The sequence below is a fragment of the Parasteatoda tepidariorum genome, chromosome 1 (genome assembly GCF_043381705.1).
Source record: "Parasteatoda tepidariorum isolate YZ-2023 chromosome 1, CAS_Ptep_4.0, whole genome shotgun sequence".
In the NCBI taxonomy this organism is placed as follows: Eukaryota; Metazoa; Arthropoda; class Arachnida; order Araneae; family Theridiidae; genus Parasteatoda; species Parasteatoda tepidariorum.
Genome location: NC_092204.1, coordinates 86,642,402 through 86,664,624, shown reverse-complemented (window position 1 = coordinate 86,664,624; position 22,223 = coordinate 86,642,402). Strand labels below are relative to the sequence as shown.

Genomic DNA, 22,223 nt, shown 5'->3' with positions numbered 1-22,223 from the left:
TTCACTTAGCTTCTCTTCAACTAATTAATTTTTTTCTTTTTGCATTTATTTCTAGTTATTAGAGATAAATAAAAAATAATGATATGAACAGTCTTGATTTAAAATTTAATTCTTGAAAGGACATTTTTCAAACCCAAGCAAATGTGATTATTTTAAAAGTCATTATTTCAGCATGGTTTGTCAGTTTGTGCACTCTTCGATTTTCGAAAAAACAAAAATGAGCAACTAAAAGCGTACCATGTGCTTCTTAGTGCATTGAAAAGAAAATGTAAAGTTAACAACTAAACTTTTCCGTCGTTTGAGTTTGATTTGTATGGTTTGCTCGAACATTTTTAGCTATTTACGAACTACACCCGATTCGAACTTTCCAGTTAGCATGTTTGACAATAACACTAATTTTAAAATTAAAGCATGATGATAACTGATTGAATTTAGAGAGCGAATTATTTATAATAAGTTTATAGACTTTACTTTAAATTAAATTTAAAAATTCTATAATGTCTTCTTCTTATAAATTAAAAGAATTCTCCCTGTGGAACGTATGTAGTTTGTTTCCGAAATTTGTTTATAGTTCTTAAAAACAAGAAAGAGTTGTGGTTTGTTTCCGAAATTTGTTTATAGTTCTTAAAAACAGGAAATAGTTGTAGCTTATCCTGTCTTATGTGTTAGGAAATGATTTTACCATGTTTTTGTGTTGATTTTTTTAATATAATTTTTAATTTTCACAAATTATGTCTACATTTTCACAAAATAGGTACTATGGTAATATTACTACTTTCCTGAAAGTACATGAAAACAAGATTTTAAGGTATCACTACCTATGTAAAGTGTGATGAGACACTGGTTGCATCTGTGAGCGGGAAAATAAGACTTATTTATCTGTCTTTCCTATTATATGAATAATACTTGTACCCAAGGTCGTAGTTACGATTGGAGTAATTGCCTCTCAAAATGCAAAAGTTTTTATAAAAGTAAAATTTGTTTTAATTTTTGTTTTGTTTACATTTTTAATGCTTTAAATTTTAATTAATGATCATAATAATAAATCAATCCTTCTATTGTGGACACTTCTGCAAAACAGACTCCTCTCAATACGGACATATTGTTGATTCCCTGTGAATCTTCTATGAATAAACCATTATGTACTTTCTCCGCAAAAGACCCAAATATAAATTAAACCGAACGTGGGCAGTCATTTTTGCCTTAAGACGTTATTTTCTATCTCTTCAAACCAGACATTTTTTTTCATCTAAATTTGAAGAATGTCTCTCTTGTTAATTTTGATCTGTTCATCTGGACAATACAGGTGAGAGACAACACATTATGAGACCCCAAAAGTGGAAATGACGTCTTAAGTGCTCCCGATGCTTCTTCCCCACTGAAAATTTCTTTCACATTCTTATCAATTTGAAGACTGCATTTAGTTCAGCTGAAGTCAAGAAATATAATTTTTGAGGCGTTCGTACAAATAAAAACATTTATCACTTTCAGGCACTTGATAGATGAATAGTTGTGAATATATCAAATCCATAGGTCCTTGTGCCTTACAGGCAAGCATTGCTTTTTTATTTTTTCCCCTTGAATCGTGGGAGGTTAACTTTCAAGGAGGTATTAACCGCATTTTTTAACAAGTGATAATTGGGGGGATGTAAACATAATAACTGAAAGCAACTGTGGACTTTAAGCTCCTATTCAACATCATATGTGTAACTTGAATATCTGTGCTGATAGGAAAATTATATTCATATTACTGTGGCTGCATCTTGAATTATGTATTTATATCAAACTTTTTTATATATTCTTTTTTATTGAAAAAAATATTTTTTAGAAAATATATTTTTCATGATAAAAAGATATATACAAATAAAATAAATTTTATAGCTGCATAAATACAACAATCTTGTACAGCTCATATATTTATTTTGTATTATGTAATTTTGAAAGAGTCCTATTTCTAATGCCAGAGTGCGCTAGCGTACAGTGAATTACTTCTTTCTTCAGTCAGCTCGCAATGAAAAAGATATTTTTTAAATTATTTATTCCATGAAAAGAAAAATAAATAAAGTTGAAAATATTTTTTCAAGTATAACTAAATATCCTTGTAGATAGTTATTGTGGATTATTTAATTATATCTATCTTTAAAAAATATTATAAAAACAATTTACAGTGTCAAACTTCTCTATTATGGTACCTTCCCGTAAGCAAACAACTCTCATAAAGATACAATTTTTTCCCAAGAAAGTCTGCTTCACTGAGGTTTCACTGTATTTATAAATTATTATTTATTTTAGTTTTCCTTTTAGCTTCATTATTTATTTCAAGTTTGTTTGAAACAAGATTATAACATCAATTCATTAAAAAAAAAAAAAAATTTAAGTTCTTTCTTGTTAAAAGCTATATCAATAATATTAAAAGCATCAGAGGGGCAGATATTCAAGGGGTCTCACTTAGTTTACCCAGAGGCCCCCAAGAGTCTGGCTGTGTCACTTTTTGAGACACTCATTTACAATGTTAAAGAATTTAATGTGCCACTACAAGTTTCTTGCATGCTTCTCAGTGTTGAGTTTTTGACTTCAAAAATTATCCAAAACCTGGAGCAAGTTTCTGTTTTATCATTAGAGACATTTTATTAGGTACAAATCATGTGCTATACTTGCATTATATACAACTATAAGTATGATTTATATTATATTAAATTATGATTTTAGATACATTGAATAAGATGGTTAAGTATTTTTTATTTAATTAATCTGATTGTTTATGTATTTCAATACCAAAAAAATTTGGGCTCTTGACATTAATTGTCAAAAGAATAGTTTAATGACAAAATAATTCAAGAACATGATTGATTGATCATATATAATTTTATAGGTATGTTTATTCACATTTATAATAGCTTATAATTATCATTACACTACATTTCACTACAATTTTGAGTTAAAACTTTGTCTGAAAGGGACTTTTACATGATAAATAAAGCCACAGTCAAAACCAAATAAAACTTGTATAATTTCTATTATTTTAATAAAAAATATCTGTTCTTTCCATAAAGCCTTTATCAAATTTATTTAAAAAAAGATTTAAATCTATTTGTTCATTTTATCAGGAAGTATCAGATGAAGCACTTTATAATGCTGCTCCATGGAAATTGGAGAATTTACTTGAGGTATTTGGCTTATTTAAATCTTTATTTATTTTTTCTGTGTCTTTTTTTTTTAACGAAGTATTTTTGAAATTTATATACCTTTAAAATTTTATATGTTTATATTTATACAGTTCATTTGTCACTTTTATTTCTTTTTTATATTGCTAAGAAATGACAATTATTTAATAATGCATGTAAATTTTGTTAAAATATGACATTTTTATATATACTGATTAATAAGTTGATTAATCAGTTACGTATCAATACTGATTAATCAGTTGTTATTCTTTTTTTTATCATGTTAGCATAGAACAAATGTGAATTTTTTAGTTCCTAAATACTTTTTCAGTACTTGGTTCTCGGGGTGCACGACTTGTGTCGGGGGCTACGTAAAGCCTGTGGCAGCACCTGCACATAATTAAAAGAATTTAGTTGTATTTATTTGATGGGAAAAAAAATTTTTGAATTATACACATTTGAGTCATTGCTTATTGACATGCTCAATTTTCAGATTCCATCCTAAATCTATGCAGTTTTTCAATCACTTTTTGGCTATTATCACTATGGATTTCCGTGTGTCTCTAAAAATTCTAATATATTTTAAAAGATATTATTACTATTCTTGAATTTTAGCAATCACTTTTTGACTTGCTTTATTTGTACCGATTTCAGCTAATGTCCAAATTACTTTTCAATCTTTTTTCGGTGATTATAGCTGTGGATTTGCATGTGCTTTTTTAAGTCCTAGTATTTTTAATATGATAGGATCACTATGCTTAAGTTTTGAATTTCACATCAAATAATCATTTCTTGGTGTTCTTTATGTATGCTTATTTCATTGTAAATCCCAGTTATCCTTCAACCCTTTTCTCGTATGTTAATTTGATGCATTATTGTTTTAAAATTTTTAATTTTGTAATACAATATTAATGTGAATTCAGAATTTTAATTGCATTTGAACAAACTCTTTTTGATGTGATTTATTTGAGCATATTTCATATTAAGTCTGTGTTACTTTTCAATTAGTTATTGCATCCCATTTCCATGTGGTTTTAAAAATTTATAATCCGATAATATTATTAAATACTACAAATTTTGAATTATACATTTTAATAGTTAGAATTCATTAAATTTTGACTTTTTACAATTTGTAATTTTGTTTCAAATTTTTTTGTGACTGTAAATGCTATTTTTGTTAATACAAATTTCCTAAAATTAAAGAAAATTCCCAACTTCTCTTATTTTGCTGTAATGTGGTTTTGTTTCAGTTTAAATAGTTTTTAGTCCTATTAATTTTTTTTATTTAAAGTAGGGGAATGTCGGGTACCCCCGCCCACTGTCAATTTCATATGTATAGAATATTTTTTCAAGTCAATAGGCCATCGGACATTAATTGTTATATTAAAAAAAGATTTTTTTCAAAGGTTCAAGAATTTATGCAGCTGGTAACACGGTAAACAATAGTTTACCGTGCTATATAAATATGTAATAAATGAAATAATTTTGTGATAAAAATGATAAATGAGGTTTTTCTATTGTCAATACATTGGTCATTTTCATTTATACCTGAAAAAAACAGTCAAAAAACATAATTTTTGTAACTATGCGGGGCTAACTGACACATTTTGAAAAGAGCTGAAAAACATGTTTTTTAAATTTCTATTTTTTTAAGTTAAACTATTCTTTTTTTGGTTTATTCTTTTTGCATTATTTAATTAGATGATAAAACAATAGAAACATACAAAATACTACTCATTATTTGGTTTTATACTGATCAAAAAATTCTTCTATGAATATTAAAGTTTTTCTACATAGCTGGAATTTAGTTTTAAATTATTTTTTTGTATCATATAATGTGAAAAAAATATTTCATTTTCCTTATGTTTATATAAATATATATAGATTTGTTTTTTTATAAGAAGGAAATATATTTTATAAAAGTATCAGCTTAGCAATTTTGAAGATGAATGAATTCTAACATGCAAAAGTATTTAATTTTATGCATACATGCCATTAAGTTAAGCTCCAAATAATTTAGTACCTAGAATACTGATGTTTATATAAATGTTACTCAACCTGCCGTGTCTGAATACTTAGGCGTGACTTCATTCATCAATTTGTTGTGCAAATAGCCCTTCATTTGAAAAGGTTGTGCTTCCCTAAGTTACTCTACATACTTACACCTTTTAATTAATTCTATCCTCGTTAGACTTTTCAGATGAAAATAGTATCAAAAAATGATGAAACTATGGAATTCGATATAGCTGGGTTGGGTCCACCAATAGTGAATGCAATAAGACGTATCCTGATAGCTGAAGTAAGTATCGTTATCATTTCCTAAGCATTAATTTTATTCAGTATGTTTGAAAAAATTTTTTTACAGGTACCTACTATGGCAATAGATAAAATTGAAATGTATAACAACACAACTATTTTACCTGATGAAGTTTTGGCTCATCGAATCGGCTTGATTCCTTTTAAAGTGGATCCTCGACTGTTTACCGAGAAAGCTCCAGGTTTGTATGATTGAAATGAGGTTATGTTTAATTCCAGGGATTTACAACTTCTGACCTGTGTGTGGCCAAGAAGTGGTAACTGAAGCCTTTTGATTTGACATCTGATTTACTCTTAATTATTAACAAAAAAAGTAGTAAAAAATTGTTCGGCTGTGCTCTGTAACAATAAACAGTTAGTTGCTGCTTTGATTTATCCTTTCTCGAAGTTTCAGATTACAACCATTTCATTTTACAAGTTTGATGTATTCAGTGTTATCAGGGAAATACCATGTTTATGAATTTGTGCAAAAATATTTAAAAGAAAAAGGAAGAAGAATTACTTAACTCTTTGATGGTTATAAATGGGTTCAGCTCGCGATCGAATCGTGCTTCATAATGCGCACAGCCGAGTTCCGCTCGGGAGCAAAATTGTTAGAAACGAGCACTTAGTGAAATTTTTACCCCAATGAGCGCTAACGAGCTGAGCACGTTTGCCATTATTATTCTGAATTGATTATGTTACAAACGAATCCTACTCGCGAAATTTAGTTAGTTTTACTGTCTACAGGTGGCAGTACAAGTTCCTTGAATTTCTTTTTTACCTTGTTCTTTTTATGCGTATTTTGGCACGTTTTTTTAGAGTGTTTGTAAAGAAAAAGGGCTAAAAAGCTAAAGTTAGATAAATATGATTATGATTGTGATACAGAAAGCTTATCAAGTATATCACCGTGTATACCTAGTATTAAAGTATATCACACACAAAAAGATTTTTCCGTAATTACTGTATTTAAATGTTTCATAAAGTTTTACATTAGTTGTATTTATTTTGTCTTTTCAATTTCATATTTGTCTTATAATTAACTATTATTATTTATATAATTGATTATAATCATTCATAATTTACTATTTAATAATTATCATTTATTAATTATTTTAAACTACGTGAAAACTGTTATTTATGTACTACAAATGCTTTAAGAAATTTTTAAAACGCGTGAGGCAAGCTATCTACAGGGGAACAGAGAAGGGTGACATTTTCGGAAGAAAGGTGGGGGAAAACAGCTGCCACTTTCGAATACTGTTTACTCTAATACTGCTCAAATTAAGTAAACTAAAACTGCTCATTTTCCTAGCCGTCAAAGGGTTAACTGGTACTAATTAATTGCAGTAACCAAAAAATAATAATAGATGGATGATAATTAATGTCAAATTTCATGATTTTTTTAGTCATTTCATGATATTTTATATGAAAACCAGTGAGATTTTTCAGAAGTATACTAACCTTGACTAAATTTTATTTCAGTACACAAAGTAAAAGAAAAAAAAACTTTACTGTAGTGGTAGAATATCCGTTCTGAGAAAAATAGCAAAAGACAGAAAAACATTTTACTGTTTGCGTTCAAACTTCTGACATTTCGTTATCCTTTATAACATCGGTTAAATGCAGAAACCCAACTTACTTTACATCAATCGATTTAAAAAATTGTTCTCTATCAAAATAAGATATGAAATTTATTATGAAGATTTATTTGATACTTTATGATTGTGGCCTCTAAAAAGTTGTATGGGTTTTGAATATTACATATCAAAAGTATATTTCCAAAGTTTCGAGTTTAATTTTGGAGAAAAGCCTTTAGAAACTCCCTTCGATAAACTTGATCTCCCTGGAGCAAAAATAGGAAAAGTAAATTTGCATAATTATTTGGGGTAGAAGTTATTAGTAGTTAAACAAAGTTGTTGTTTTTTTTTCCTTTGTGAACTTAATTTGCAAAAACAAGTTACATTTCTAAAAATTTTACAAAAGAAGCAAAGATTTCGCATGCAATTGCGTTTAAAATTGTAATTCTTTTTTTTTTCTTTTTTTTTTTTAATTCTTGCTGTTGTTCAATTAGTTAGCTATTTTATCAAAAAGAAGTTTGCAAAATTTCAATAAAATTTTTATAATGTGCATTAATTTTTAAAAAATGATTTTCAACACAAGGATACTTTTTCAAAGGTGTCACCGAAAATCAAATTTCAACAACAATATTTGGACTTTCATCTAAATTTTATGTTTTGTAATATTAATATATATTGAGTTTATAAATTTTATGTTTATAATATATTGATTGTAATGACTATATTCCATACAAATAATCACACCAGATTTTCATAATAATAAACTTAACTTCATAATAATAAACTGTTTTCTACTGTAGTATTTAGTATTTCTTTAACAAAGTCCGGATCGTCTAAGTATTCCTTGCTATTTTGCAACATATGTTTCAGCTCCGTTAATTTCAGTTCCAAACTGGCTTCTTCACCTATCTCTGACAAAACTGTCACCAAATCTTCTTTTCGTACGTTTTTGAACATTTTTCTCTCAGATCAGAATTCTCCAACTAACTTCTTATTCTACTTCCGAAATTGCTTTTCTATCGGTGCAAATCTCTGGTGTTCGAAACGAGAGCGTGTTGTAATGACTATATTCCATACAAATAATCACACCAGATTTTCATAATAATAAACTTAACTTTATTAAAAATTAAAAGAAACTAGTCATTATTTTTATATTCGAGCATCCAGCTCTTAAACAACCAAGGGAGACCCTCTCCCGATCAAGATAAACATACATCTACCTTTGATTCCTAGCATGCCTCCGAAGGGGTGACACAATGCGCCAAGTGCGCCTGAACGATCGCCAAACATTACACCTTTCCCCCTAAGATAATGATTATATTACAAATAATTAATCGTTAATCTGAAAATTAAAAAAAAAAAACTGTTTGCGATCAAAAAAAAAAATAATAATAATACAGAATGATACATACGATAAACATGATTATGCAATATTTCCAATGACAACATAATAGGAATATTAAACAGATGAGATATTCAAACTACTCATATATAAACTCAGTTATCATTAATTATACACTGTAACGTTAGTATCTACAATTCAATCCTATATAACCTTTTTTTTTTGCAAAAATAGTTATAAAATAATATCTAATACAAGAATAATTATCCACTTTAACTATAACCTACTGACACACAGTAATACTAATAATATTTAATACTCACATTATTAATTAAACAATTATTACTACAAACCAAAATAAAAAANTAATTTCGCTTTTTCTGTCTCTTCAGCTCTCTTCCTGTTTTCTACTGTAGTATTTAGTATTTCTTTAACAAAGTCCGGATCGTCTAAGTATTCCTTGCTATTTTGCAACATATGTTTCAGCTCCGTTAATTTCAGTTCCAAACTGGCTTCTTCACCGATCTCTGACAAAACTGTCACCAAATCTTCTTTTCGTACGTTTTTGAACATTTTTCTCTCAGATCAGAATTCTCCAACTAACTTCTTATTCTACTTCCGAAATTGCTTTTCTATCGGTGCAAATCTCTGGTGTTCGAAACGAGAGCGTGTTGTAATGACTATATTCCATACAAATAATCACACCAGATTTTCATAATAATAAACTTAACTTTATTAAAAATTAAAAGAAACTAGTCATTATTTTTATATTCGAGCATCCAGCTCTTAAACAACCAAGGGAGACCCTCTCCCGATCAAGATAAACATACATCTACCTTTGATTCCTAGCATGCCCCCGAAGGGGTGACACAATGCGCCAAGTGCGCCTGAACGATCGCCAAACAGTTGCCAAACATTACATTGATGATATTTGTTCTTTTCTTTTTTAAGTTTGAATTAAATAACTCTTTAAATATATTTTTGCTCATAAAGAATTTCTTCTTTCTGCTTAACTTATATTTGGATAACTCTGAGTTTATAAAATGCTTTTTTTTTTTCATGCATTGACAATTAAAATTTACTTTAAAAAATGAAATCTGTATATAAAACTTCTAATGTATTATAAAGGAATGTTGAATGTATTTTTTATTTTTGTGTTACAATAGAAAAATTTAGTGCGGGAAAGATGAAATGAATTTTTTTTTTTTTTCAATGATAGATGATGATCAAGGCACAGAAGAAGATACATTGACGTTTGAACTGAAAGTGAAGTGCACTAAAAAGCCTAATACACCTAAAGATATCCTCGTTGTTAATGAGACCACTTGTAATCACCCAGTTGGTACGTATCTATTACGTATAATATATATATATATACATACACAGTAGAGCGCTGATTATCCGAACGTCTAATTATCCAAACTATGTCTGAATTTTTTATTTATTTTTTTAAAGTTTAGAATACTTTTTAACTTATCAACAATTTTTCTAAATTTCTGAACCTTTCGGATGAAAAGATGCCAGGTTATGCAGCAGAAGAAATAGAAGACTGATGTCGAGACACGGAAAACGTCCCGGGATTTTAAATGATGATGAAACTGTTGCTGAAATTTTGAATGAAAATCGGAACTCCACAGACGAAGAGGAAAAGTAAATGATCAAGTTCAAGATAATGAATCTTCTCATATAGAAGCATGCAATTCATTAGATATTGCAATGAATTGGCTAGAACGTCAAAATGATGTTGTTCGAGTTCAGTTGATTTATTTAAAAGGAATAAGGGATATGGCTGCTAAAGAGCATCTTCTTTGAAACAAAAGTCTTTGATGGATTTCTTTTGCAATGGAAAATAAAGAAAAATGTGTTAAAGATCGTAATTGAAAAAGAGAATTACAAAAAGCTGAAATATGATTTAAAATATTCAAAATGAAAGAAAGTGAAAAAAAAAATATGCAAAAATTTAGGAAAAAAACTTTTAAACAGAGCTATTTTAGATAGTACTGCCAGTCCTAAACCGGCCCCGACCAGTTCGGATACTAGGCGCTCTACTGTATATATATATATTTTACATTTTGCTTTTTCGAGTTCTTTTTCTTTTTTTTCCTTTTGTAAACTCTGTTCTAGATTGAATTAAATTAAATTATCAAAAATTTTCATATGGACAATGTACTTGTTAAATCATATGCTTATAGTAAGTTTTTAAAAAAAATAGCTTAAACTAAAAACGAATTTTTTCATTGATATGAACATTTGAAATGAAATATATAACATAAAGTTTAATAAATTATAGATGCCATTGTTTCTGAAACATCTTAGACTTTTAGCTTAAACATCTGCTTATTTAAAAAAAAAATGTATACAGTGCCCGCCGTTTATTAAAATCACTTTCGTTTTATGTTCTTTTGATTTTATTAAGAGGTGATTCAACATTTGAAAAAAAAATAATAATTTTTACGATATATTCTAAATGCACACACTTTAAAAGCTGAAATAATGACAACATTAATGCTTTATTTCAACTAATTTAATTATTTTAATAAAGTAAAACCCTACATAAGATTAAATGTACAAAATTTTTGCAAAAAACTGAACAATGGTTGCTTGAGTTGCAGTATTTAAAATTAACTTTTCAACACATTTGAGAGTTTATAGAAGTTTTTATAGTTTTCGATATTTCCTCCTCTTTGTTCTAAAACTTGCTGCAATACATTAAGTGCTTTTCTGACTTCCATTGAAGATGGCACTAATGAATTTATTTCATCTTCTGAGTCTTGATTCCTCCATTTCTTGATTGGAAATAACTTTGCAATTTTTGATGTCTGTAACAATTTCAGAATCAGATGTTTCTCCTGATGTTTGCAGGTTATCGTTAATGGCTACGTAGCGTGAAAAATTCTTGTCCATTTCATTTTCTTCATTGCTGAGCATTTCTTCGAAACAGTTATCAACTCCATCGCCAGTGCTTAATCCACACTTTTTAAAGCAATTTGATATTGTTTGGGTTGAAACAATGTCCCATGAGTTACAAATCAAATGCATTGATTCCAAAATAGTAAGGGATTTCGATAGTTTGTTTGCAGTTAAGAGTTCCGAAGAGCTGTCACAGTCTATGTCATTAAGGATTTTTTGAACAACCATTTTTCTGTCATGAAACTTGAATGATCTTATGATTCTCTGATCAAGGAGTTGAATAATAGCTGTAGTGTTGGGTGGCAAAAACACTAATTTAATGTTTTTCAAACGCAAGTCCTCATCAGCGGGATGTGCAGAACAATTGTCTAAAATTAAGACGACCTTTTCTTTTCATTTTTCGCCTCCTTGTAAATTTTGTGAAGATGCTGGGTGTCATCCATGCGTTCAGGGGTCTGTCTAGGTTTTTCTGAAAGGTACCTATTTTGTGAAAATTTAGACATAATTTGTGAAAAATTAAAAATTATATTAAAAAATCAATACAAAAACATGGTAAAAATATAGATTTATTGTCTCTTAAGGGATACAAAAATAAAGTTTTAAGAAAAAGCATTTTGTGAAACTACCGTTTTTGCTAAAGTTGAATTTGTGAAACTACCGTTTTACCTAAAATTGAATTTGTGAAGGTACCGCTAAACGGTAGTAAATTCTGCCTGGACAGACCCCTGGCGTTATAGCTGTTGGCATAACTGGTGGGCAGGTGTTTTACTCCTTTAAAACATCGAGGTTTTAAACTCTTTCCTATCACTAACGGTTTTTTTTTTCACAGTTCCTGTCATGTTGCATGTTAGCAGCACGGTTAGTCTTTCCATTATTTTTTTACATCCACCAGTCGATTTATTTTTAAACAGCAGTGTGTGTTCAGGAAGCGCTTGGAAAAATAATCCTTTTTCATCTGTGTGGAAAATTTGCTCTGGTTTATAGTCTTTGATGAGTGTTGGAAACATGTTGTTTACCCAATCGGCGGCAGAGCTAAAATCAGCAGTTTGCTTTCCACCATGCAATTTGCAATAGACAATGTTGTTGCGGTCTTTCCATCGGGTTAGCCACCCATCTGTAGCTTTAAAATCAGAATCACCAAATAAGTTAGCATATTCCTATGCTTTGTGAAATAAAATTCCACGGGAAATTTGAATTATTCGTTCGCGTGCATTTTTGAACCATTCTAACAGAGCCATTTCAATTTCCTCCGATTTTCCTTCACGTTTACACTTTCTTGACAAATTTCCATTCTTTTTTATTTCCTCGGAAATATTTATCCTTTGTTTCGGAATGTTGAAAAGAGCAGTTTGGGAAATCCTAATTTAATTGAAGCTTCACGTTGACTACATTTAGGAAGCTTACCATAGTTTTGCAGATCTGCCAACTTGTACGGTTTCGCCGTACAGTGTATGGTATTTTACTCGATCGTACGGTTGTACGGACAAGCGTTAAAATCGTACGGTTGCGTAATCATTTATAGTTCGTTTTTTTTTTAAAAAAAATAAAGAAAAGAAAATTAACAGCATGCTTAAAGTCACAAATTCAAAGGTTTACAAGATTTTAAATACTAGTTAGGAAACTCATCACAAAAAAACGAAACCCTGACATGTTTTAATCTGGTTGGTATTGAGAGCCGATCACGTGACGCTAAAACAATCGTTAGCCAATGAGAGTGAGTATGCGCCTCGTTGAAATGAGCCAGTGGGAACGCTGATGTAGGAGATCACATGGCCGGTAATCACGGACTAAATTAAGAGCGCTTTTTGGCAACGGTAATGTTTTTGTTTACAATTTGTTGCTCATGGATTGCAGCGTGATTTTGTTTTATTTGTAAAAATTCCACCTAAAGTTTCAAATCCAGAAATTTTTGTTGTTGGCTGTCCTTGCCATTTAGTACACATTGCTGCTGAAAGAGGAGCTGCTGCTTTACCTATATCAGTTAGTGATGTTTTGGTTGATATTTTTTTTTACTTAGAGAAGAGTTCTAAAAAGAAACTTGAACTTAAAGCTTTGCAAATTTTACATGACGTTGATACACATAAAATTTTGAAACATACTTGCACAAAATGGCTCTCTTTGGGTAGATGCTTAATGAGACTTCTGGAACAATGGGATCCTCTGTGTAGCTTTTACAAGGATCAAATAAATCGAAAGAGCAAATGCCATAGTCTTAATGACTATTCCATAACATTAAAAATATCTGCAAATGACAACAAAGTGGAGAATGCACATATTAAAAAGAAAAGGCCTTTAGAAATAGAAAAATCTGTGAAGAAATTGAAGGTAGGTAATTTCTCTAATAGTTCATTAAAAACTTCTGAACAAAAATCAGAAATGGGAAATCCTGCAAAGAAATTAAAAGCTGGTAATTGTTCTAAAAATTCTTCACCGAAATCTTCTAAACAGGAATCTGTTTTGACTAGGGAAGAACAAATGCTTCTATTTCTTTCATCAGATATCTGTAAAGCTTATTGTTTGTTTCTAAATTATATCATCCCAGTTTTTGAAAGAAGCTTAATTACCTTACAATCTAATGAGCCAAAAATTCATATTTTGAATTCTTTATTATTAGATTTATTAAAAGATTTTGTCTCAAAATTTATAAGAGCAGACATTATTAAAGGTTCTTCCCTGATGGACATTAACTTAGTGTCAGAGAAGAATCATAAATTGGATGATGATATTATAATTGGTAGTGCTGCTTCCAAGTTAATATCAGTCTTAAAAATGGAAGATAAGCAACTCTTCTATAGTAATATAAAAAATTATTATATTGCTGTCTGCAACTATATACGGCAGAAATTTCCCTTGAATAGTGAGTTTTTATTATCCGCTGAAGTTGCAGATGTTGATAAATTACCTTCAAAAAGATTCAAGGATGTTGATTTCTTCTTGAAAAAATTTCCATCGATGTGGATTAATGACAATGTTGAAGAAACTGAAGATATGAAAAGAGATAAACTTTTAGAGGAATTTAGTGATTTGCAGATTACTGATTTACCTTCTGTGATTAAACAGGAAACAAGGATGGACAAAAAATGGGATTTCTAAAATAACATCCAATGATGGATGTTTCAAGAAGTACAGTAGAATAGCAAAAATCATGGTAGCTATATTAAGCATACCTCACAGTAATGCAGAATGTGAAAGGGTATTTAGCATAGTAAAAAAAAATAGAACACAGTTCAGAAATTCTTTGTCTGATAAATCTCTAGAGGACATTCTGATTGCCAAAACCACGCAAACTGGATGTTGTTATGAGCAGACCTTCGATAAAGGATTCTTAAAAGCAGCTAAGTCTGCTACATATGAACATTTAAAGCAATAATTGTTTTTAATTAAGTCTATTTAATTTTTTTCCTTTTTGTATTAATCTAGAAATTTAATTTTTAAATTGTGATTAAGTGTAAATATGTGTTTAAACAATTGTATAATAAAATACTCAAGATTTAAAAAATGTTTTTGTTATTGTTTTCACAATGAATTTTTAAAAAAAAATAATTTATTCAAAATTGACAAGTGTATTTAGTAACAGATCTTAATTTTGTGTAAAAAGGTCCTATAATAACACTTTCTGTATAACACTATGTCGAGTAAAACACTAACTCAGAATTGTAAGGTCATGCAGATTACAATGTTGGCAGGTCTGGTTTTGCAACGCTTCGAATTTGTCTTTAAGACTCAAATCCTTCCTTTTCGGCATGCTGATAAAATTTAATATCAAACAAGCTTAAAAATGATATGCGCTCTAACTATAATTTACTCAAACGGCTTAAACAATATGGAACATGAGCACAGGCAGTTTTTGGAAATCTATTCATATTCTCTATTAAGATGGATAACAAAAGAAACTTCTCTCCCCTCTATGGTTCATTCAACAAAAAGTAAGATAAGAATTAGACCCCTTGTTGAGTGAGGTAGGTTTCTCCAAACTTCATTCAAGTCAAGGAATTGACATCGATAAATTGATTTCTATGAACTCGCCGCTTACCACCCACATTTTTCCTTAACTCTTACACTATGTATATCGCAGGAAAGTGCTAACCACACCTGTTTCACAGGTTTGTGAGTAACTGTTGCTTCTTCTAAAAAAATCTTTAAACTTCGAAAAAATAAAATTTTATAAATAAGAACAAAAAAAGCTGAAATATTGCACTTTTGATTTATTATGTAGTCAAAATTTTGATTTTAAAAAGCGGCGGCATTGATTTTATTAAAGGATGTTTTTAACTTTTATTAATATTGTAACGATTCGGTTCTTGCCGATTTGATTTTATAAAGCGACTGATTTTATAATCTGGTGATTTTATTAGCGGCTAGCACTGTATAACTTTTTTTCTCTCCAAATATAGCATCTGTCCCCAGATCATTCTTGAAACCAACCTTTTCTGTGAACTTGGATGATCTCATCACTTGTATTTTTTAGTTTTTTTCATGCTTCAATTCTTTTTTCGGATCAGTTATTATTATCTTATTTATTTTTAGATGATATTTGATTTAAAAATTTTCTTTATGTAATTTCATAAGAGCAAAACGTTGTTTTACTACTTTCCATTCAATAGCATGTTGGCCCCTCAAAAGTTTTGAATTTTTGTAGATCTCTGAAAGAGATTTTTGTATAGGGATGGAAAAAAAATTTCTAAAAGTTTTCCTCGATTAAAATTGTATGATCAATATCTTTAAAGCTTATCTAAATCTTGATTTCTCTGCAGAAATTCTGTTGATCTGCAGTAACTTGAAATATCATTGAAAAGAAAAATGTATCAATTTATTGTAAATTTAACTAAATGAAAATTGAATATAATGGGTCACATTATAAAAACAGGTAAAAGATTATTCAAAACAAAAAATACAAAATATATTAGGTAGCTAAATTAATTGCATTTTTCGAAATATATTCTAACAAGATTAGAATATTTTGAACTAAAGTAGAAATCTCTTACAAAATTAGCATATGTTTCAATGATGTGTGTTTATGTATCAAACTTTTGTTTAATACTCGGCATTCTATTTAACATATCTCTTAAAACAGAAGAATTCCATGAAGTAAAAAATAATCATTTCATTGCTCTGAAAGGAAAATTATATTTTTGGAGATGCAGTGGTTAGGTATGAAAAAAATGTGCTCTTCACTCTGTTCACAAACTTGCCTCAGTCTGTGCTATTCCAAGGTTATAAAAAATTAAAGGAAAGAAAAATGTTTTTTGCTTTCTCATCGTTGAATTTTTCAGTAATAATGGTCAAAATTCTGATTAATCATTTTGTGAGAGTTGTAGTTTTAAAGAAGGGAGAGAAAAAAATTGACTTACAAAGGACATTTATTGTTTAGGAGATAAAAATTCCTTAGTATTAATGACAAATTAGGCTTAAAGAATTTTTCAATAGTAATGGGGGGGGGAATTTTGCCGATAGTTTTGTAATGATTTCGAAATCCATAAATTAACAAAAAAAAATTTACAGAAGTTTAATAGTTGTATTTAATCTCTTTCTTAAAACAATTTTACTGTCTTTGATCAAATAAAACATATTTAAATTTTTCTAATAAAAATAGATCAAGTCACATATTTCTATTCCAAGGGGATTGACAGAAAAAAAGGTTGTAGATTTCAAAAAATTTTGCAGAATTTATTTCTTTAAAAGTAAAATTCTTATAAAAGACTAATTTTTATGAAATTTGAATTTTTATTTCCAAAATTTACTTATGACTTACTAAAATTTTTTAATTGCCTTGAAACTTTTATTTTGGATTATGATTTGACAAATATTAATTTATTGATTTGCGTAACTTTTTTATTTACAGTGTATTCAAGAGACTTTAAATTTATCCCCATCAAGAATCAGAAAGAAATGGTAATAATTCATTTACTTTTCTCAAATAACCTAAATAGTTCTTATGTATAGTTATCACTAATTATTATTAAACATATTGATATAATTTAAACTCTCTAGCGCTGTTGATGTTAAATTTAAGAGTTTTAATATATGAGTATCACTAATTAATATAAGAGTTTCTCTGTGTTGACATTCTCAATTACTTACTCTTCATAATTATATTTTATATTATTTTTTATACATTTATAGTATGGGGATATTAGACCTGTCTGTGATGATATTATGATTTCGAAAATGAAACCTGGACATGTGAGTATATTTTTACATAAATTTCTTTATTATTAATTGTGTCACATTAAAGAGGGAAAACGGAATTCTATTGTTAATTTCTTTTTTTAATAATTTTGCTCCTACGTTTTAACTGTCTCGGATCAGTTATTTGAATTCTTATCGCTAATTGTGAGTGAAGCTAGTTATAAATGCTAAAAAGTTTTTAGACCAGTTTAAATTTAATCTCAAAAAATAAAGCCAGTAAATGACATAAATTTGTAAATAGTACTGCTATTTATAGTAAAGCTTTATTCATATTATATTATTTTTAAAACAAGTTCAAAATTTTGTCTTCTTTTTTTTTTATATAGAGTTTATTGCTATCTCAGTGTCGCAAGAAAAATGATTTTTTTTTTTTTTAATTAAATGTATGAGCATTTCTTATTAGAGCCAGTATGGCTCTTACATGCGAAATTTTCTTATAGCATAATTAGAGGGAAAATAGGTGTTTTAGCAGGAAAAACAACAGGCAAAAGAATGCTTTTAGATGTATTTAAATACACTGTTGGTTATGTAATAATTTTTATTCATTTATTTTTGCTGTGTATGGGATATCGAATGATCAATCGAGAATAATGTTATTGAAGGGATTTAATGCTTACATAGTGTTTGAATTTTTCACAAAGATTCAGTTGATCTGGATAAATTTTTTTAGCCACTGGTTAGTGTTTAATACATGAAAATTTAATTTTTATTTCATAAAAAAAAATACTAGTTTTTAGCATTTTCATTAAAAGGAGATTATAATGTTTTATCTTTTGTTATTTTTAAACTTTGTCATAAGAGTTTTTAAAAGTTACAGTGTTTTGGAAAATGGATAATCGAGTAGAAAATAGGGGAAATAATTTGAGTAAAGGCAGAGAAACATTTCTTAAATAATTAATTAGCTGTTAACTTTTGAATATGTGACTTTAATATTATATTCTTAATTTTATTATTTTGTTTTTTTAAAAAAAATAGGAAATTGATTTGAAAGCCTACTGTTATAAAAATATTGGAAGAGAACATGCCAAGTTTTCCCCTGTTTGTATGTAAAACTTTAATACTTTCTTTTTTATTAGTTTTCTTAAACTTTTTCATTTCCTTTCTTATCTGAACAACTTTTTTATTTGCATAGCAATTGCATCCTATCGACTTCTCCCTGAGCTTCGACTGCTTGAAGAGATATGTGGTGATAGAGCATATAAATTAGCTAGCTGTTTTCCTAAAGGTGTCATTAAAATATCAAATAAGAAAGGTAATTTTTTCTCCTTTTTTATTGTTGTCTGGCAGGTAACCTTTATTACCTACTAACCATTTTATTACAATATTATCAAATTGTTATAAGTTATTTAATTTCTTAACTCATTTTTACTATTAAAAAAATATTTTTTTTTTTTACTTTTTACTAGTATCTACTTAATATTAAAATTACTACTTATGTCATGTAAAGAAATGGTAAAATTTAATGCAATATTTATCACATTAAAGGTTGCCTATAATCTTACTACTTTTGAAAGAATTAACACCCTTTAAAAACTCCTTAATTTTTATTTTAAAAACTAATAGTAAGTAAAAGAAGGGTGTCTGTAATCTTACTACTTTTTACAGAATAATCACCTTTTAAAAACTCCTTAATTTTTATTTTAAAAACTAAAGATACTTAATTATGGCTCAGGGTTCTTGAAAAGTGTTTGATTTTCACAGTTGCTAGTTGATGTGCACAATTTAATATTTAAAAATACATTAAATAAAATTTAGTTTTTTAAAAAAACTGAACATTGCTATAATACGTAAGTACAACCATACCAGTACTTCTTGCTATGTATTTTAAGAAAAGTAGTAATTGGCTTCTTTTCCGTGCAGTAACTGCATTTACATGCATATTTGATGATAAATAATTATATTTTTATGGTTCTTAATTTTTATTTTGTTGAAAGAGTGTCTAACATTGATTTCTATTTTGCTAACTTATGGAATTAATGTAGACAAAGATTTATTCTTACCAACTTCAAATCACATTATATCTGTTCATATAATTTATTGAAGTTCATGTTACAGTTTTAACCTTTGCACTGAAATTATTTTTATGCTATGAATTGGTAAAAAACATTTGTGCAATCACTGCTGCTAGTGTTTAAAAAAAACAACCTATTAATGCATGGGTAAAAAGTGACCACTACTCTACTTCATGTTTTGGTACGACCCTTTGTGTGTGGTGGGTTTAGTGTTCATACATCGTAGCCTCACTGGAGTTTTATTTCCCTTGCTAAAGGCTGTTTTTTCTCTTATCGCATCTCAAATTTTCAGAATCCACTCTAATGTAATGTCCACAGAAGTTTCAAAGCTAAAAGTTCACACATGATTGGGGAGTTTGTTGCAATAGCTAAATGATTAGTACCACCTTCTATCCTCTAATCTAAATTAGGCAGACTAGTGAATAAATGTACCAGTATTTTTTCAAACATAATTAAAATTGATTACCAGATTGTCATCAATAGTCAACTAGTATAGCTCTAATGTGACATTACCAATAATATTTTGGTATTTTATGAATTTTCCAAATTGAAAAATAAAAATAATTACTATGAAGAAGCAGCGCTTCGAAATGTTTAAGTATGTACTTATTTTCCAACATAATTTTTTTAAAATAGATATCTATGATTTGTTTACACATTATTATCCGTTTGAAAATATTTTACTCAAACACCAATTAATAGTCAATCGAGGCTTCGTGTATCTCATTTGACTGACAAAATTATTGTTTTAAGTAATAAAATAATATTTTTCTTATGAATTTGTGCGAAGCAAGTGATAAAGGTGTCTATGTCCTTTTTTATTTTAGGTAGAGAAGTCGCTAAAGTTGTAAATTCTCGAAATATTACATGCAGCAGAAATGTGTTATGCCATGAAGATCTAAAAGATGCTGTTGAGATTGTCAAATTAAAAGAACATTATATTTGTAAGTTATATTTTAGTTTTCCTTTCAAATGTTTAGTGACTATATTTTTCTGATATCTTGTTAGTTGTAATGTTCTGTTTCTTTGAGTTTAAAGAGCTAATTTTTAGGTTGAGAATTAATTTTAATTATTTTCAACTAGGTTTTAACAATTCATTCTCAACTAAATTACAGGCTGCAAGGAATTTTTGGAGAATTTAAATTTTGTTTTTTACCTATTTGAATCTTGTATATAAATATCATTTTTTTTTAAAAAATTTATTTATTTTTTTGTATGAAATAATAGTTCTTACTTTTCTTTTACTGTTACTGACATACAAATTTTAAATTTGTAGTAAACCAGCAAAAAAAGAAATTTGTTTTCTTGGGTTTTACATTTAAGTGTGTCAATTAACCCTAAATTGCTCTTTCTCAAAGTAAAAATAATGTTAGTATTATTATTTCTGTGATCCAATTTATCACGTTTGTTATCCAGTTTTACTCCAAATCTTGCTTCAACTGTTCGTAAATTCTGTCCTAGTTAGATTTCATATAAGTTCCATTTAAGCAATACTGAAAATTTGCAATTAGCAACTTATCAATAAACATTGATTAAATATTCGTAGGTGCGTTAAAAATACATCTGGTAAAAGCAATTGAATTAAATTTAACCTGATTGCAGTGTAGTTTAATATTCAACTTTTGTACTGATTGAATAATGTAAATGTGTATATTTATTACAAGTATTATTAAAAAAATTATAATAGTAATTTTCTTATTATTTTCATCATGAACTATTCCTTTAAAAATTCAAACAGCTTTCTTTTGTACAAAGCTAAAAAGAGCATAAATAATACCACATAAACATATTACAGTTTTGATTCTGTAATGAAGAACCTTCTTCAGGGCGAAACAAAATGAAAGATGGAACCTCAGTTTTCCTTTTTTATATTTTGTTCGCAATTTTTTACTCTATTTTCGTGTTTCTATCTTTTATTCTGTATATTGTTACTAAAAAATATTTTTCATTATAGAAGTGAAGATATAGTGTGAATGCTTTTGTGGCCTTAATTTGGCTTGTATGTAGCACAAAGTTAACCCTTTCTTTACTCTGAACCTTTCTTTTATATTTAGTTACAGTTGAAACCACTGGAGCTCTTCCTCCTGAGCAACTTGTCAAAGAAGCAATTAACATCTTGAAAGAGAAGTGTCGATGTTTTTTGAATGAACTCAAAAAATTGGAAATGTAGCCATGTATATCATTCATTTATGTACAATCATGAAATGGATGTATTTTGAATACTTTTTATCCATGTGCATTGTTCTAAATTCGACAAAGTATTTTATTCATGTACCATACATTGTAAATATAAAGGTATTGAACATTTTCTATGATTTGTACATAATTAAAATATTTTTTTGTTTACTTGTTTCTTTGTATTTATTGTAAAGATTAGCATCTTAACCGAGCATTAATTTTTATGTAGCTTTATGCATTTATACAGCAAATAATAATTTTTTTTTTTTTGGCACAAGGGAAAATTACCTGCAATAATGCTAACTCTATTGCTTAAATTCTAATAAGTGCAAATTGGTGGTTGTTGTAAAGTAGTATTTACAATAAAAATTTCATATTTAAATTTCAATCTATCTTTCGAAAAGAAATTAATTAATAGTAACAAATAGAAAAGTGGGTAACAAAAGATTTTTCTTAGCTAAATTTGGAGTTCTTTGATAGCAATAGGTAACAAAGGAAATGAAGGCCATAGTTAGTTTCCATCTTTTAAGCTAGCAATTAGTTCTAAAAAAGA

General features: G+C 28.3%; 1 protein-coding gene across 3 annotated transcripts; it reads left to right on the top strand.

The window, feature by feature from the left end:
* Positions 1-249: 249 nt before the first annotated feature.
* Positions 250-21,838, top strand: LOC107436330 (RNA polymerase I and III subunit C). 3 transcript variants are annotated; one of them, XM_021147472.3, is made up of 12 exons: positions 251-596; positions 755-971; positions 3,108-3,167; positions 5,356-5,463; positions 5,530-5,662; positions 9,601-9,723; positions 17,134-17,183; positions 17,415-17,474; positions 18,456-18,522; positions 18,613-18,732; positions 20,320-20,436; positions 21,547-21,838. In XM_021147472.3, exons 4-12 carry the CDS (start codon positions 5,365-5,367, stop codon positions 21,660-21,662), a joined length of 885 nt encoding a protein of 294 aa, XP_021003131.1. In that variant the 5' UTR covers positions 251-596; positions 755-971; positions 3,108-3,167; positions 5,356-5,364; the 3' UTR covers positions 21,663-21,838. The 3 variants fall into 3 exon arrangements, with proteins under 3 accessions (XP_015903489.1, XP_021003131.1, XP_071039510.1); XM_016048003.4 differs by lacking the exon at positions 755-971 and having other exon boundaries at positions 250-539; XM_071183409.1 differs by lacking the exon at positions 755-971 and having other exon boundaries at positions 253-596.
* Positions 21,839-22,223: the final 385 nt, after the last annotated feature.